The sequence below is a fragment of the Leptinotarsa decemlineata genome, unplaced genomic scaffold (genome assembly GCF_025532065.1).
Source record: "Leptinotarsa decemlineata unplaced genomic scaffold, Ldec_3_MD MMD2_P_RNA_scaffold_5, whole genome shotgun sequence".
NCBI classification, from domain to species: Eukaryota; Metazoa; Arthropoda; class Insecta; order Coleoptera; family Chrysomelidae; genus Leptinotarsa; species Leptinotarsa decemlineata.
This window is the reverse complement of record NW_027412532.1, coordinates 17,564,063-17,581,825: the sequence shown is the minus strand read 5'-3', so window position 1 is coordinate 17,581,825 and position 17,763 is coordinate 17,564,063. Positions and strand designations below refer to the sequence as shown.

Sequence of the window (17,763 nt, the reverse complement as noted above, 5' to 3'; positions counted from 1 at the left end):
TCTTTATCCAATTCTGAAGACTTTTGTCACAGCAGCTCATGTTCTGGACGGAAGTATTCAATTTACACCTTATGATTTCAGTTGTAGGAATCTCATTGATTTTGTAACAGTCGTATATTGTTTTTTCAATGATTTTATTAGATGAAGATTTAAAGGTTTTGGTAATCACATCGCGTCTTGCGTTCATAAGTTTTGTTTTTGACTATTTTACGTACAGTTGAGAAAGGAATTTCGGTCAAATCTGATGTTGCTTGTAATAGTTTGTTTCCCTTGAAACCAAACTTGAGATGTAGACCTTTGAGAGTGCCGACAACTTCAATAGTGCACAATATCGGTTACTTTAACTATACATATAACTACATTTACATCACAGACTGAGATTGCACATAAACATTTCCACATTTACGTTCTCAACTTTAACTAAAAATGTCGAATGTCATGTCACAAACATCAAATAACATTTCAACGCACAGAGCATGATCACGGCGCTCGGTATCATTCTTGTCTAAGGTATCATTGAAAGAGCAGAAGAGCATTGTAGTGTAACTCAGTACTCAGTCACAGAATATCAGAACTATCTGAGTCTTACAGTAAGACACAACCTAAGGAACTGCCGCCAGCAGCGCCAGACACTCAGTCTACGCCAACGTTGCCAAGGGTACTTGGCTCGTGTATCGCGGTAGATTCAAATTCAAACCCCAAATATTTGTTCAATTTTTCAATTTCTATTTTACATTATTTTGCTTTATATTTGAGCAGGGTAGATTTACCTGAGGGGAGCGAGAGGGGGAAATTGAGTTCAAGAGGGGTAGAACTACTCCATACGGGGTAGCTGTGGCAACAGTGGATTCATTTGGTCGAGTTTAAATAGATGTGAGCTATCATAAACCTTCGGGGGTTCCAGTACACTCGCTTTGGACCTACCCTACCTGCCAGTCATCCAAAAAGCTCGATAGCATCAACTGTAAAATTCACATTTTTTCAATTGAAAAATTTTCTTTACAAACCTACTTTTTCAGTTCTCGGTTTATTATTATTAAGGAACAATGAATGAGAATCGAATAGATATTCATTACATTTATTACACAAGAATCAATATAAAACTATAGGGGCAACTTTTATTTACAAAAGATGAAGTCTGACTGTAAAAATGCTCATACTTTGAATCTCTAAATTGAAAATATACAAATATTGTAAGACGCTTAGAGTGCTTGAAAACATTTACAATGCCTTCATTACAAAATAACAAAGACTCAAAGAGGAAATCAAAAATACATTTTTATTCACTGAATAGTCATTCTTTTTTGTTTTGTTATCAATTTATCCTTTGAGAAAAGTTCATACAAATTTAGTTGGACTCTCTTCAAAGTGGAATATTTGATTCCTTCAATAATATTATATTACGAGTCTTGAACAACTTTTGTAAGACTCCTCACAACTAATATATCTTATAACAGAATTATCCTTTATATAAATCAAGAAGATTCACAAAAATTTGAATTCAATAAAACAAAAAATCAAGTAATTTGTTTAAGATATTTTCATAAAAAAAAATTATTCTGATAGTCATTGCTGAAACTGATGAAAATCCATGAATAACCTTTTTTAATTGTTAAAATCAAGAGGTTACTAAAAACTATAACAAGTGTTTCACTACAGAATAGCATTTTCAGGTTAACTAATACTATTGGAATGGAGTCTGAGGAATTTGATTTTATTGTGAAATAAATGTGGTTTAATAAACGTTCAATCTTGTACTAAAATATTATTGAAACATTTTAAAATGTTTCATTAAAAAAAATATAACCAGATGGAATAATAATATATTTTATTATTTTTGAATAAAAATGATTTCATTTCATCAAGGAGGGAGTACTCAAAATATAAGCATTTTGAAATAATTTGATATACAATATTGAAATAAAAGTCTCGCCATCAATCTCATACAAAAATATTATTAAATAAATGCTGTTTCAGTTCGTTTCATATCATTTTATTTATGCTAAACAAATAAATAATTAAAACAAATCTATTACAAAAAAGGCAAATAATAAGTTCAAAAGGGAAAGGTTTGAATATTTTAAATTAAATATAGTCAACACTGCGCATTAGCATTTGAATTAATCTACTTATCACGATCCACTTTTTCACAAATCAAAACCTACAATCACATGATATTTTGTAAAAATCTATTTCAAAAATGAAAAATATGACATAAGGTCGAAAGACTAGATTTACTGCTCTCAACAAAAAATATTAACAAACATTAGCGAAAACACATCACTAAACTTAAATGGTGAAATCATTTTTCTACACTAGTAGGCTAAAAGGTATATTAATTACTAAAGCTTAGCGAGGCAATTATCACTCAGCTTTCAACCTCTTGGTAAATTCTTCTTGCTGTCTTTCTTTCCATTCCTTTTTAACTCTAACTCTTTTCAATTGGCCGTCCCTGAAACACATGTACAATGATAATACTAATATTATCGAGTCATTATGATTATCCAGATCCCTTTGATGAAACAGTTACCTCACTGGTGACAGGGAAGTCTTCAGAATAAGACTATTATGCCTTCAAGAGTGAGGTAATTGGATGAAACTATTGGAATATTTTGGTATTTTTCGAGGTGAAATTTCAAAAAGAAAATTCATAAAGAGAAAAGTTATGTCCTTTACAAAATGCTAGTTTAATTCAGAAATCGTGACAAAAGTGCTGATATGTCTCTAACGAAAAAAAAAAGAGTTAATCTAAAACATCCTTAGCGCAGCAATTGTACATATTTCTAGATAATTCTGAAAATTATCAATGCTACGCCTATAATTAACATTCTTAGCTTTGCAACTCCTACATTAATAAAAATAAAATTCTCTGATTTTTACTAATAGTATGTAATTTTGAAATCTAAAAAGACACTTCAAGATTTCTTTATAAATATGCACAATGACTGAAATAATATATTTATGCCAATTTTGATGAGTTTAAAAAATTTGCACCCTTTAATATCGAGGTTTCTGAAAAACGTTTTGAAATTTCTGTTACATTGTTTGTAATTTCAATGTAGGGCAACATTGTGTTTATTAAAGAGCAGCTAAGCCTTAATTTGAAATTGTAATAAAGGTTGGAATATCAAGGAGTTAAGAATAATGATAATAATAGGTACATATTTATTTCCCATGAAAATATAGTTATAATTAACAAAAGTATGGAGCCAAAAACTTTCTGTCCCAAAAATTCAACACTCCTAAAAATATAACCCTTTCAATTTCAACAAAAATATATTTATGAATAGATAAACAGCAGTAATGAAAAATGCCGAAGATAGGGTGATCAATGTACTTTATGCAAGTACATCAACCTCTGTTATCAATCTCAAACCATGTTTGCAGACAATTGATCTACTTGAGAAATTAGTAAATCATAAAATATATAATCAGAAGTAAAGTACCTAATAGGCCTGAAACCTACTATAACATAAAATGTATCATACATTAATATAAGTAAAAGAGATATTCAAATACAACTTTTTAATTAAACCAGTTTCTGCAACAGGCAATGGTTGTGATATTTGTTTATAACAAATAAAAACTAACACTAACAATATGCAATTGTAATTGCAGGTAATACTTTTTGGTTATAAGATTTGTGAATAACATCCAAGATGTAAAAATTCTGTTGTTGTCAACTAAAGGGGAGATGTATGGAGGGTAAAGGTTTATCACCTGTGTCTAGCACTATCTCAATTCATCACCCATTAGTACACAGTAGGGCAAGCTTCATTGAAGTTACAATCTAAGATTTTTACATAGACGACTGCTTTTTGTTTGTAGACAGATAGTTCACACACAGTCATTTTTAATGATCTGAAATATTTCTTCCATTACAGTGGAATTTGTATTGCTTGATAAACTGCATCAATAAAAAAAAAGATTTTTTTTATTTTTAATTCTAAGCCCTCCGTGTACCTGCATCTTTGGCGGGGGTGGATTTCGCCACGCCTATCACAAGGGCTTAGCTAAGTGGTGGCGAAAATTACATCTGATGATTCAGGTGAATTTAACCTGACATAGAATACCGAAACATAGATAATTCCAATTACTTGGAATCATACTTCATAACTGTTCAGGGCCAATATGTAGTTCAAATCAAATCAAAATATGCTGCTTTATTACCCAAGATCTGAATATCTTATTGGCAAAGTCTAGTAAAGTAAAACGTGTATATGGGACTATTAACAAATATAAATTATAAAATAATGCTTAGAGACAAGAGCAGAGTATAGACAGAACAATATTATGCCCAGCTGAACAGATACAAATATAAGTACATGAATATATGAATATTGAGTAAATGTAAATATATAATGCTACGTAATGAACATTGATAGCCATTTCGTGTTGACTTCAATAACATGTTTATACAAATCTACATTCCAATTACTCGATAGAGCCTTGGTAGAATTCGTCCACACTATAATAGGGCCTTATATTGATGGGAAGGTGATTAAATAACTATTGAATAGCTATTGAAAATAATAGAATTTGGTGTAAGGGCTAGAGAAGGTGTTGGAAGGGAAATGAAGTAAGACTGACGTGTACTATAAGTTGTGGTGGTATTAAATTGATTTTTATATTTTTTTGTGAATAAGACACACTGTTTCCAAAATAAAAAGACGTACTGAGGTCAGAACGGTTTGCTTCACAAATAACGGGCGGCATGAATCCCTGTAGCTAGCCTTGCGTAAATATCTGATGGATCTTTTTTGTAGGACTAAGTCATTGACATTGACATGAGAAACAACATCGGTCCCAAAACGGAACCTTGTGGGACCTCACTGCTAATGAAACGTTCCTCTGATGAAATTCCATCTGATATAACATTCTGCCGCCGATGAGAAAAGTACGTCTCGAACCAAAGTAATGCAGATCCTCTAAATCCGTAAACTTCTAGCTTGCAAAGAAGTAGCATGTTGTCTACACAATCGAAGGTCTTAGGTAGGTCACGAAACATGGCCGCCGCAGTGGATGTTTTTTATCTAGCACACAGTAAAGAGTGAATCTAATACTGTCTGCTAATCTCTTGAGTTCTTTACAACATTCCCAGACTAACCTCAAAATGACCCTTGGGTTTTTCAAGAGTAACCTGACTGTCTGAAAAAATATCTATCCTGCTCATTTTATCGAGCCCTCGAATCAATATTCTTTGTGCATTGTAAAATTACATATAGCTTCAACTGAAACACAAATGTGTATTTAACAAGCGAATAGCTAGCTGTAATGCAATACTATTCGTTTCTGCCAAGCATGTTCTCGAGATTAAAGTCCATTACCAACTCTTCAAAGTTTGTAACATTGCTCCTCCACCTCAGGTGGTGTGTATTGGCGTCACACCCAATTATCAGTTGTGATCTGACTCCTCGACAGGCCCTCACTAATTCTTGCACATCTCTAGTTGGTGGCGGTTTATCGCAAGGGGGCCATTCAATTCTTTTCAGATAATTAAACATGTTTTTGGGATCCCTGAGTAGCAGTATATTTTTATGATCATCCCAGAGTTTTGCAATACAATTTTCCAGAATGATGTCTCTGGTCCTATTATGTATTATTCTTCATATAGTGGTATGATCAGAGTGTTATTTTATTTTGCAAACTTCAAAAACATCAGTTACAAGTTTCTGATAGAAAGAAATGTCATTATGTGATGAGCCTCAGCTGTTCAATCATTTTCCAAATGCATATCAATGAAGATTAATTATGAAAAAATGTTCACTTCCTTACCACACCATATCTACCAATCCTCCCTGCTTGGCAATTGCACTTTTTACCCTGTTCGCGAAATCTATTGCAGATTCACCTTCTTGCTGGTGCATTGGAGGTAAGTACCAAACATCACAGACTATAGCCCAGCTTGTCATCATCATGTAAAGATATTGCAACATGGAATACCTGAAATGTAAAATATAGGAAACCCAGATTATGATGAGAAGGTAAGAGAGAGAGAGAGATAAATTGAAGTATGGGTTACGTAAATGCCTTCATTAGAAACTATTTAAATAAAAAGCAAAATCCAGAAATATTTAAAAAGTGAAAAAACGGACGGTTTGTGATGGATACGGCATATAAAAAATTTTCTTATTATTAATTAGTGTCGTTGCTGAGTATTCGTTAATACCTACTTTAAAAAAAAGTGAAACCGAAATCTCTGACGTACAATAAACCAAATCAAGCACTTTTCCCAATTACCAGAAAGGCAATACTCTTTATATCTGGTGATAGGGAAAAGTGCTTGATTTGGATATATCTCCTATAGTTCATGATTGTTATTCTTTAATTTAATGGACTGTTATACTTTTTATGTAGGTTACCATTGAGCTGAGGGAAGGCTACCTTTCATAATCAAAATTGAATTAACTATACATAGGATACACATATTTTACTTATTAGCACATAGTCATATTAGTGGACCTTGAATCCTCAAGAACAGAACAATCAGATGCTAGACTGAAACTGATTAACTAACCCACTATTCAATAGACTTCAATAGGTATACCTGAAGTCGTGTAAATAATTATATTACTTTTTATGTTCGAAACTCTATTGAAACACGCTTTGATGTAACTGTAGTAACTGACAAGTGACAAAAATTACATATCTGACTATATAGGGTGGGTCACCCCATAAGACACAGACCCTGTAAACCAAATCATTAATTTTTTCGGGAGTTACTTCATTTCATTATATGTATATCAATAAATGCTGCAAAAGATAATTCTTTTGGAGCCTACAAGGTGGTTCAAAAAATATTATTTCATAAAAGGTACTAAGTACCTCAATAGGTACTATGTACCTATTAAGGCTGCAAAAGGAAATTATTTTGGAGTCTACAGGGTCGTTCAAAAAATATTATTCCATAAAAGGTACTATGTACCTAACTATATTGATTTTTTATGAAAATGCTAGGTACAATTAGAAACTTAATCATCCCTTCGAATTTTGACCAAGCATAAAAGAGGTTTTGGCCTATTGATTTAGATAAAACCCGTTTTTCAATATTAAACAGAGAATGTTCAAAACCGGCGGTAGATAGCCGGGCAGTTCAACGTGGGTGCTTTGTTCACTCAGTCAATCGGCCGATTGAATTTTGAATTGAATATGTTTGTGTTTCATATTTTGTTGCTGTTTCAGTTGAATAATAAAAAAAAATTGTAGAGTCTGTTTAATGAACTACTGTCAGAATATGAATGTAAATGATAACTTCATTTTAGTGAACAGTAAATATTTTCGATGAAATGAAGTATAACAACTGTCAATGAGAATTATGTGAGCAAATCAAATAAATTTCGTTTCAAAACTATCTTGATTCAAAGAATGCATTGAAATAAAAACTACTATTTGAAAAAGCCAATATCTGAAAAAATATTAGGCTAGGTATATTTTATATTCTTCAGACCAAAAAAATACAGGGTGTTCTATTTGAAATAAAGTTATCTTTGTCCGAATTTATAAAAAAGTGACAATGATTTTTGAACATTCTGTATATTGTACATTCTGTATCAATATACAGGGTGCCCCACCCTTTATATACTTCAAAATATAGATGTGCCTGTAACACTGAGATAACTAAAAACGCAAATATTTTTCACAGATCAGATCATTCATGTACAGAAGTATTTTTTACAGTAATTTATCAAAACTAATCTGCAAATCGCTTGAGAAATGAGTTATTACCAGAAAGAACCAGGGTTAGGCTTTTGGTCAAAAATGATAATGAAGATATCCAATGTTGAAGATTTGAAGAATCATATAATGAAGAAGTGGACCTGGAAGGTAGAAAAATAGAAGACAAATATTTACTACCTGCTGCTGTTCCAGAAAGCGTCTCCAAATCTTGGATCATACTTGATGGCAACTGGATAAATGACACTTCCAATTTCAAAGCTTCCTTTCTTGAACTGCATAACAGAAGTGTTGTTGATGCAAGTCCCTTCGGGGAAAATAAGAATAGGAGGGTTTTTGGATTTGAAATGTGTTCTTTCAATCTGAAAAATTCATAATGGAATTAGTATAACTTATTGATATTACCAATAAATACAGGGTGTCCCTGGACTTCCTCTTTTCCTGTCGGGAATGTATAGATGGGGTCAAAATATCACCAGTACATCATATAACTTTTTTTCCTAAAATCCTTCGTTACCAAGTAACGGGCCCTCGAAGTTACAAAATGAAAAATGTTTTTCTTTGATAACTTTTCAAGTGAATATTCAAAATCATCCAAATTTTGGTAATTGACTTAACAAATGAATTCCTTCGATGAGCTTTCATGCAGGAGTCAGTTGTTTTGCTACAAAGTCAGGAACGGACTACCCCCGATGGTCCACACCCCAAAACTTTGAAATGACAGATATTTTTCAATATTTTTCAACAAATTAAGGTTACTTGGACAATTTTATGAAAAAAAGTACTCGTGTGGAAAGTCGATCGGAGCAACGAGTCTTGATAAAAATGTAGTTTCACTCGACGACATCAAACCCGCTCGTCCACCATTATTTGAAATGAATAATTATCAAAGCAGAAATAATAATGATAACGTTAATTCAACAACATTTATCCTGAGATGTCTACCATTATTCGAAAATATTAGTTTTTAAGGAAAATGGAAATGATAGGTAAAATGTTCATAACGAATTTTTATAATGCAAACACGTTTAACTAACGAAACTCAAGAGCCTCAAGAGCAAACAGAAATGAAAAATCCGCTACAGAAACTGCTCGATATGACCACCTTCTCTCTCTATACATTTTCTTAGTCTGCGAAGACACCCTCTCTGTACTTGAAATAGCATTCCAGGGTCGTTTCGTATGGCTTCACAATGTAATGTTATTCTATTCAACAATGCATCTCTTGTGTGAATAGGTGTAGCGTAAACAAGGCTTTTTAGATGCCCCCACAGAAAGAAATCCAATGGATTTAAATCCGGAGACCGCGATGACCATGAATATGGCCCACCTCTACCAATCCATCTATTGTGGAAAATATGGTTCAGATGGTCACGCACAATCAAACTAAAATGAGGAGGAGCGTAATCATGCATAAACCACATATCTCTTCGCATATCTTTTGGCAAAACTGTACCTACAATAATATCGAAATAAAACAACGTGCTCAAATTAATTATCAATTATTACATACCTGTCTCCCTCAAGCTCGATCGACACGCTCGAATGTTTCTCTTGACGGTACCGTTCGATTGGGAAAATGCTCGGAATACAGACGACGAGCTTCTGCAGCATTACAAAATGCTCGTCCATAAAATACATGCATATCTGCATATTCATTGAATGTAAACTGTTCGGCCATATCAAAAAATTCAAAATATCCTATAGAATATTGACAATACAATGATAGTCATATGACAACGCACCACTCAACAAAACAAAATCGCATTCCAGTTTCTCATTTTTCATCAAAACTTAATAAAAGGTTTTTCTGTCAACATCTGTGAAAGAAATGGAACATAATTATTCCCTGGATATTTTTCACCTGATCATGTGCAGCCGTTTTTGTAGTTCATTCGTTTGCTTTTTATTAGTATAGTAAATATTTTTTCCGATGTGCGTTTTTTCAGCTAAATTTAGATTTGTGTTAAAGAATTTCTCCCATAAAATTATAATTATCAGTGAAACTTCTCAACAGTTTAGCTGTGAAGAAGAATTTGAAACATTCGAATGTTGAGATTCATGAGATTCAGATAACTGATCAACACGAAACGTGATTATTCCACACGTATTATGTACATACAAAATATGGAATGAATTCGATATTTCATAGTAGAGTAGCTTGTTAGTTTAAAAACACCACGAATCTACAGAACTTAATATTTCTTTTGAAAAATATTTCTTTTGAAAAAATATCTGCTATCACAATTGTGACTTAAACTTCCATATAGGTACTGTACTTTTTGTTTACGACTTCATTTTAGCATACTTTGTATTATTGCTGTTATAAATGTTGTTGAATTAACGTTATCATTATTATTTCTTCTTTGATAATATAATTATTCATTTCAAATAATGGTGGACGAGCGGGTTTGATGTCGTCGAGTAGAACTACATTTTTATCAAGACTCGTTGCTCCGATCGACTTTCCACACGAGTACTTTTATTCATAAAATTGTCCAAGTAACTTTATTTTGTTGAAAAATATTGAAAAATATCTGTCATTTCAAAGTTTTGGGGTGTGGACCATCGGGGGTAGTCCGTTCCTGACTTTGTAGCAAAACAACTGACTCCTGCATGAAAGCTCATCGAAGGAATTCATTTGTTTAGTCAATTACCAAAATTTGGATGATTTTGAATATTCACTTGAAAAGTTATCAAAGAAAAACATTTTTCATTTTGTAACTTCGAGGGCCCGTAACTTGGTTACGAAGACTTTTAGGAAAAAAAGTTATATGAAGTACTGGTAATATTTTGACCCCATCTATACATTCCCGAGAGGAAAAGAGAAGTCCAGGGACATCCTGTATATATTCTTCAGTCACCTTCAGCAAAGAAATATCATATCTGACATTTCAGTAATAATTAAAATCATTTTTCAATTACCTGCTTGTTACAGCATGCCGATCCCTAGTTTCCGATCTCTCAAACCATATATGGGGAGAAGCTCTAGCAAGAGCCCTTTGGAAAATCCCTAAGAAACCACCATGTCGTTGTCCAATCTGAATATAATTTACAAAAAAATTTAAAGTTCTCAAATGTGAGATTTTTCATAGAACTGAATGGCTATGAATTAATAAATACAAACTGAATTTAGCCAAATATTATGAAAATGAATATGGTTATTGATAATCTTTCGAAACTTACCAATATAGAATAGAATGAAATTTAGTCATAATCATAATTTTTTCTACGGTTCAAAACAATATAAAATTTCATCTCACTGGTAGGAACCTAACCATGAGGTTAAATATATAATCGACAACATTATCAGAATTTCTATACTTAAGAATTTCGTGAATGGCGAATGAGGTTAAATTCTGACAAGTCGGTTAAATTGAGGCAATATTGTCTATGTTGAGGTACTATTGAATGAGGCGGAAAAATCGAATCTAGCTTATTTGCCTCACTATTCGCAGAGATACTGAAAATCTATTTACACAATTGAATTTTTTAAAATGGTGTCGTCAGACATGGGGTACCACCTACTTTGAAATTTTGAATACGTACCTGTATTTTTAGGTAATTTTTTATCGGTAATATAGTGAAATTGAAGTTTTTTCGGTGTTTCCGTAATTTGATGATCATCAAATAAGTTTTTTTTATTATGCTGTAATAATCACTTGAATAGAAACATTTGTTATTCTCTTTAAGTACCACACCTCATCCTCAAAAATTTTACCTAGCGCCTGAAATTGTGATATCACGAATTTTCCATTTTTCCAGTGAGATTTTACCATGCCGTACAGCTTCCAAGAACGTACGTCTAGCCTCCATTTCAGTTCTAGTCAGGTGACAGTCAGTATTGAAAATTCTCGTTGGTGGACCTCAAACTGCAGAAGAATTTATTTTTCTCGAGGTTAGGTTCCGACGTATTTGAAATTTCTAAGCTGAGGGTGCCTCAAGTCTGATGACACCTCGTATAAAAATTTTACAATCATACCCTGATATTACAATGAAATTTCCAATAGCAAAATCAAACAAATTTTCAATATATCTGCAAATGAAGAAAATTTAAATAAGCAACCTTCAGAAGACTAAACTTGAGCGGGTAAAGAATAACGAAGCCTAATATTTTAATGTGCAATTTCTGGGATATACTTACAGCATATACTGTAGTATATTTTACTGAGATAATTTGCAGTGATCGAACACGTTTTTTAACTGGAATGGAAACCTACATGCAATCTAAGTATTCGAAAGGTTAACATTATCAACCAAAGCAGTTGAGAAATATTTGTGTTGCGAATGTGAAATGCCAAGTGAATACTAACATAATTGCCATATACCTTTTCAACAATTCACAATCACATGCTATGAATATAAAAACAGTTCAAGTCAATTATGGTAATGTGAAAGAGGAAACAATTTTATGCTTTATTCTGAATTAAACTGCTATTTCTATTACACATGGGAAATATTACTTTGATGCAAATACTAAAAATTAACAACGGATAATAAGGAATTAATTCAAATCTTTTATCCGAAAAGGAAACGAGGGAAAATATTCAAACAATAAGGTCAGAAAGTCTATTTGAAAATAGTTTGTAGGTATCTACAAAAAATAATTTGAATGGAATTTTTTCAATATTTGATTTTGCTTACAATTCATTCCAGTTTAAAATCCTCTTATAATCCATTCAAATGGAAGTAATGGTTCAGTTATCAGAAAACATTTTATTTTTACTTATTTCCACTGGAGAGATTGTATACTAGAAGATGAGAAATCCAATAGTTCTCATTTATTGATAGCAATTTCAGTTGTATGATAAATATTTTGAACAATAATTATTTGATAATAAGTTGAGACTTATTTGAATGGTAAAGACAAAGTATCTCAAAGCCTCTCAAAGCTGAGAGTTCACGTCGAACATAGATTATCTGTAGCAGATTACTTCAATGCATTTATATTTTCTTATCAAGATAACAAAAATAATTATTTACTAAGATATCAAAATTAAAATAAATCATTAGGATGTTACTAACAAATAAATCACTCAAAAGCGCGACCTGTTTGAATATCTGTTGTATCCATGGCAATTCAATTGTAATATTCATAAAAAAAACTGACAAAGCCAGTTTTGGTTTTGGATACTACAGCTACTCTCAACCTACCAAGCAGATAAACCATAAAAAGCAGAAACGAAAGTGAAATAAGTGAATGGTACACAATGAATACACAGATGTTAGCACTAAATTTAAATACTTGAGTAAATAGTAATAATACAAGTTGAGTTTCTACACTGTTACCAAACCAGACTTTTTGTATCGTGTGACAAAAACAGTATACCTACTCAATAATATTTTCCATAAACAGTCTCACATAGACCTTGTATTATTATCAATGGCATTGAATATCTCCAACTTCAGAAAAAATGTAACAAAGATATGTTCAACACTAATTACAATTTCATGAATGACATAGATTTTGATATGGGTATTTAAATTTTCTTGTTCAGAACAAATTCCGAGTTTCTGATTTCAAATTGTTTTTCCATAACCATAAAATAATTTTCATTTTAGTAAAAAGGTGAGTCATCTCATAAAACTGAAAGTATGTAAATAAAAGATGTAAGTCAATTGAAAATGGTTTCAACTGTCAATGAACTCCTAACAAGTAAACCTCAAGAGTCTCCAAATACATAAAAGGTTTGCAAGACATCTTACAATCCCACACATAATTGAAAAAATTAAAATAATTCATTATCCGTGATAATAATTGCTCATAATAAACTGAATTCAAGATGCGTAACACTACAGGATAGTTTCATCAGTTAGACAAGAGTTATTGATTTTTATAAGTGACAGTTATTCATAATTTTAAAATTATTCAAATTCGAAATTGATCAAAAATGTACTTTGTTCAGCCATATATACCATATATACTATATGGGTATATTTTTTATACTCAGTAGAATCCGGATATAACGACCTTCAAGGGACCAGATATACTATATCGTACTAACCAAACGACGCACAAAACGGCAAGATTATTTCTTAAGTATAGTATATACGAAGTCAATTCGAATGGCATAAAAACTAAATAGTTACCGAATGTCAGCGGTTTCTTTGTATGGTATGGGCGGCGTGGTTTAATTTTTTTCAAAATCAATTTTTATTTTTCATAAACCTACATGATTTTTTTTATTAGTAGTGAAGAGTACATTAGTTCACTAATATTTTATTTAGCTGTTGGAATTGATATCATCGGACATCATCGACACACACGTATTGTTCAAAGTCCTTGACTGTTATGAGTAACTGATGCTATGAATAGCCCTCGCCCAAATACAAAGACTCGCCAGCAATCTTATCACTGACGATGTTGTATCTTACTTTAACATGGTTTATCCAACTCATGGAACATGTGAAATTTTTCATGTCTAACTGTCTAGCAAAAAAGTTTGCTATCTCTTGTAGCTATCCATTAACGGGTATTCTCCGGTCGCGCTGAAGCTTGAACCACTGTAACAATGGCTTATCCAACTGCCCATGAGTAGAAGTCCTTACACGTTTGTATTTTAATACATTGGCATTAAATAGCGGCTTGATCTTTATTCTTCTTATTTGTGGATATTGTAGAATGGGATACGCCAAACTTTGCGAGGGCTGCATTGATTAACCGGCTTCTAATCGGTGTAATATTGCAATGTTTACTTCAATTGTATCGGTATTGATGCGTAGGTTGTGTAAACTAAACATTGCGCGATGTTTTAACCCCGAGTGTGGCATGATCAAAATGATCGATTTCGACCTGCCTCGGATCCTGATCCGATGGATTAGGTCCTTCCTGAAAGGCAGAACATTTCAGCTCCGAGTTGAAGGAACCCTGTCTCTCGTCAGGAAAATCCAGGCTGGAGTGCCTCAAGGAGCTGTGCTGTCGGTTCGATCACGTGAAGGTTTCCCTTTACGCCAATGATATGGCTCTCCTCGCTTCTTCCATGGGTCGAGCGTTGACGGTCGTCTATATGCAACACGCATTGGATGACCTTGAACGCTGGTACCTTGACTGGAAGATTCGGTTGAATCCAGATAAAACCCAGGCGATAGACTTGGGGAGACGTAATGTTTCTCCAGGCACAAGGGTCACGATTTCAGGCAGGGAGATCGAATGGTAAACGCGAGTCAAGTACCTAGGTCTGTGGGTAGATCGCCGACTCACCTGGGCAAATCACATTGATTATATCAAGAGCAAAGTGCAGTCGAGGATAGCACAACTCTATCCTCTGATTAACAGAAACTCAAAGCTCAATCAAAATAAGATTCTACTATACAATACGATGTTCAAGCCTGTCATTATGTATGCTACAGGCGCCTGGGGACAAACCGCTACGTCAAATCTTTCCATTTTGGAAAGACTGCAGAACAAACTTCTTAGGATGCTGGTGAATGCTCTATGGTTCGTGCGAAATGAAGCCATCCGCAGAGATTTGAAGCTGTTAACTATACGGCAGTCCATTCAGTCGAGGAATCAGAGAGTTTTCGAGTCGGTGAAAACTCGTAATAACCCATTAGTTAGGGAAGCTGTAGATTATACTATAGACGACCCCTCCCGATACAGAGGGCCCCGTTGCTCAGTTGAGTAAAGGCCCCACGACGTCTGTTAAAATGAACAGTTTGTTTATCAAATACTCTAGTCAGGAAGGGGTACACAAGGCCAGGACGGCATAGAGGTCATTGATCTTTATGTCGTCACCAAAAAACACCTTCAGTTATGAACCACTCGTCCTCCTGACGAAAGACAGTTGAAAGGGTAAGGGGAAAAATTTCCAACTTGAAGAAAATGAAGATGACATAATGATGTTTTAACCGGTTTATAATCAAAAATGGTCGCTAAAAGCAGTTGGTCGTTTAAACCGGAATCGCACTAAACGGTTATATTTTCTCAATATCTAAGTATGAAACTCAAGTCGAGTAAACATTATCGTCGCTAAAAACGGTTAGTCGTTAAAAGAGAAGTCGTTATATATGAATTATACTTTATACGAAATACTACTAAAATACCCATACTTCCTATTCTGAGAATAAAACTTGTCGCTAAAGTATTATTTTAAACTCCAGCAGTCTATAAAGACTAAAATAATTTTAAGTTGGATATTTTGTTGGAATTGCACAAAATGAAGTTCCTGCTCGAAAATGAAGCCATTCCAAGTAGATATTAAAAAATTAGTACAAAGCATCAATTCGACCTACCATAGAATAGTTGTTGTCACACATCAATACAAGGCAATCAATTGGGGAAGTATGATTTGCAACGCATATCCCATTTTTCGGTCTATTTTCTTCATTGTGATATGTGATAACTCCCGAAATTGCCCTAGACAGAATTCCGAAGCACATTAGAGACACATACTTGTTAACCTTTTGTTTGAAATCAGCTGGTTCGATGTAACCCACGAGAGTAGTACAAAAAGTCAACCACAAAACCTGCAATTTTTGCAAAAACTAACAATTACAAAAAGCACCACAAACAAATAAATGAATTATAGCAAAGGTCACTTCAATATTCAACTGGTTGAAACAATTGGGTAGGTACTGTTTTTTTTACCTGTAATAGATTTCAATAACTATAAATAACATACCTACACTTTTTACAAATAATATTGTTGACTACCTTACTAATGACAAGAATGTCGTGTATAGCATCGCTATCGTTAATCATAAATGAAACATTGGTAATATATTTTTTATTGAATTGGCAATAATTAAAATATTGAACTATCACATACGGAGCCATTCAATTGTTTGTAGATAAAGAAATTTTAAAATCGAAACTAAAGTATAGTTCATGAGAGCCGATATTTCTAACAAAATATTAATTGAAAACCTATTTCGATAACAGAAAATCAACCCTAGTCAAGGATTTTGAAAATAACCCTGTAAATTTTGCTTGGCCATTTGATCTAATACAAAATCCCTTTTTAAGCGATACAACACAAGTTACCATTTTTTTTTAGAATCTCGCCGTAGGAGCCATTTTCTCGAAATTCTAAATGGCGACACTATGACCTCATCATTTATGGAAATATCAAACTGCTTGATGTAGCCAGAAACAACAAACAACGTTTGCTTATTTTCTAATGAAAATTCAAGAATTGACATTTCAAACCAATTGACGAACTTTTCATTATTTATTTTTAAATTGCATTTTTTACTTCATTTTGTAATTTATGTCTCTATTATTTTTTCAATTCAGTTTGGATGTATTCAATCAACTGAATTAAAACCACTGAATTACTCTGATATGTCTTAGTGATGGTATAATTTAAATAGAAAAAAATCGAATAATCGATTATTTTTGAGGAACAATTCAAATGAATTTTCTAAGTACAAGTTTCGCGTTCGTGCTCTCCTGGCGCTAACACAAATAACAGTGAAATGGCGCAAGTGGTAAAGTGCCCGAATCCCAATCGAACCCTATTTCGACCAGATATTTTTCCCGGAAGAATTTTCCTGGTTGATGTTGAGCGGAGTCTGCAATGTTACATGGTTTATGGTCTGCGAATAGCCTAGGTTGCTTGGTAGTTGATTTCGCGTACCCCATGCCACGATGACAACAAAAAAATTCAATGAATCAGAGATTAGGTAGACCGCCACCAAAGTTTTGGCTTTAAAAATAGTTTCTTATTAATTTTTTTGAAATACAGTAACTGTAACACCATTAAAAACACTGTAAATCATTAAGAACTGTGAGTGCACAATATTTACTCGATGTCCTGAATTGATGACCAGATAAAAGTTCATTTTACTTTTTTCCGTCACTTACGTTCGTAAAAGATATTGCCTACCAATTGATTTACTCAAGTGGGCTTGCAAAACAATATTTTATAATGCATATGAATGCACGAAATGTGCATATTGAAATTATTCGATTTTTTCCATCATAAATATGTTTTATTTATGGAAATGGAATTTTTGAACTTTACGACTAATGTGTAAAATATCAAGGATACTATGGAATTCAATTTTCTGTGCCAGTGAAAAAGTATAAGTGAATTAGTGAATAATTTCAATTCTTGATTTTTAATTTTAAAACCAAGCAAAATTCGT

General features: G+C 33.0%; 1 protein-coding gene across 1 annotated transcript in view; it reads right to left on the bottom strand.

The window, feature by feature from the left end:
• Positions 1 to 1,062: 1,062 nt before the first annotated feature.
• Gpat4 (Glycerol-3-phosphate acyltransferase 4) overlaps positions 1,063 to 17,763 on the bottom strand; it is a 64,746-nt gene continuing 48,045 nt past the window's right edge. The window contains 6 exon segments of the mRNA XM_023158978.2: positions 1,063 to 2,452; positions 5,776 to 5,943; positions 7,855 to 8,011; positions 8,014 to 8,036; positions 10,600 to 10,715; positions 15,907 to 16,140. Of these exon segments, the coding sequence (XP_023014746.2) occupies positions 2,365 to 2,452; positions 5,776 to 5,943; positions 7,855 to 8,011; positions 8,014 to 8,036; positions 10,600 to 10,715; positions 15,907 to 16,140 (786 nt within the window). The 3' untranslated portion in view covers positions 1,063 to 2,364.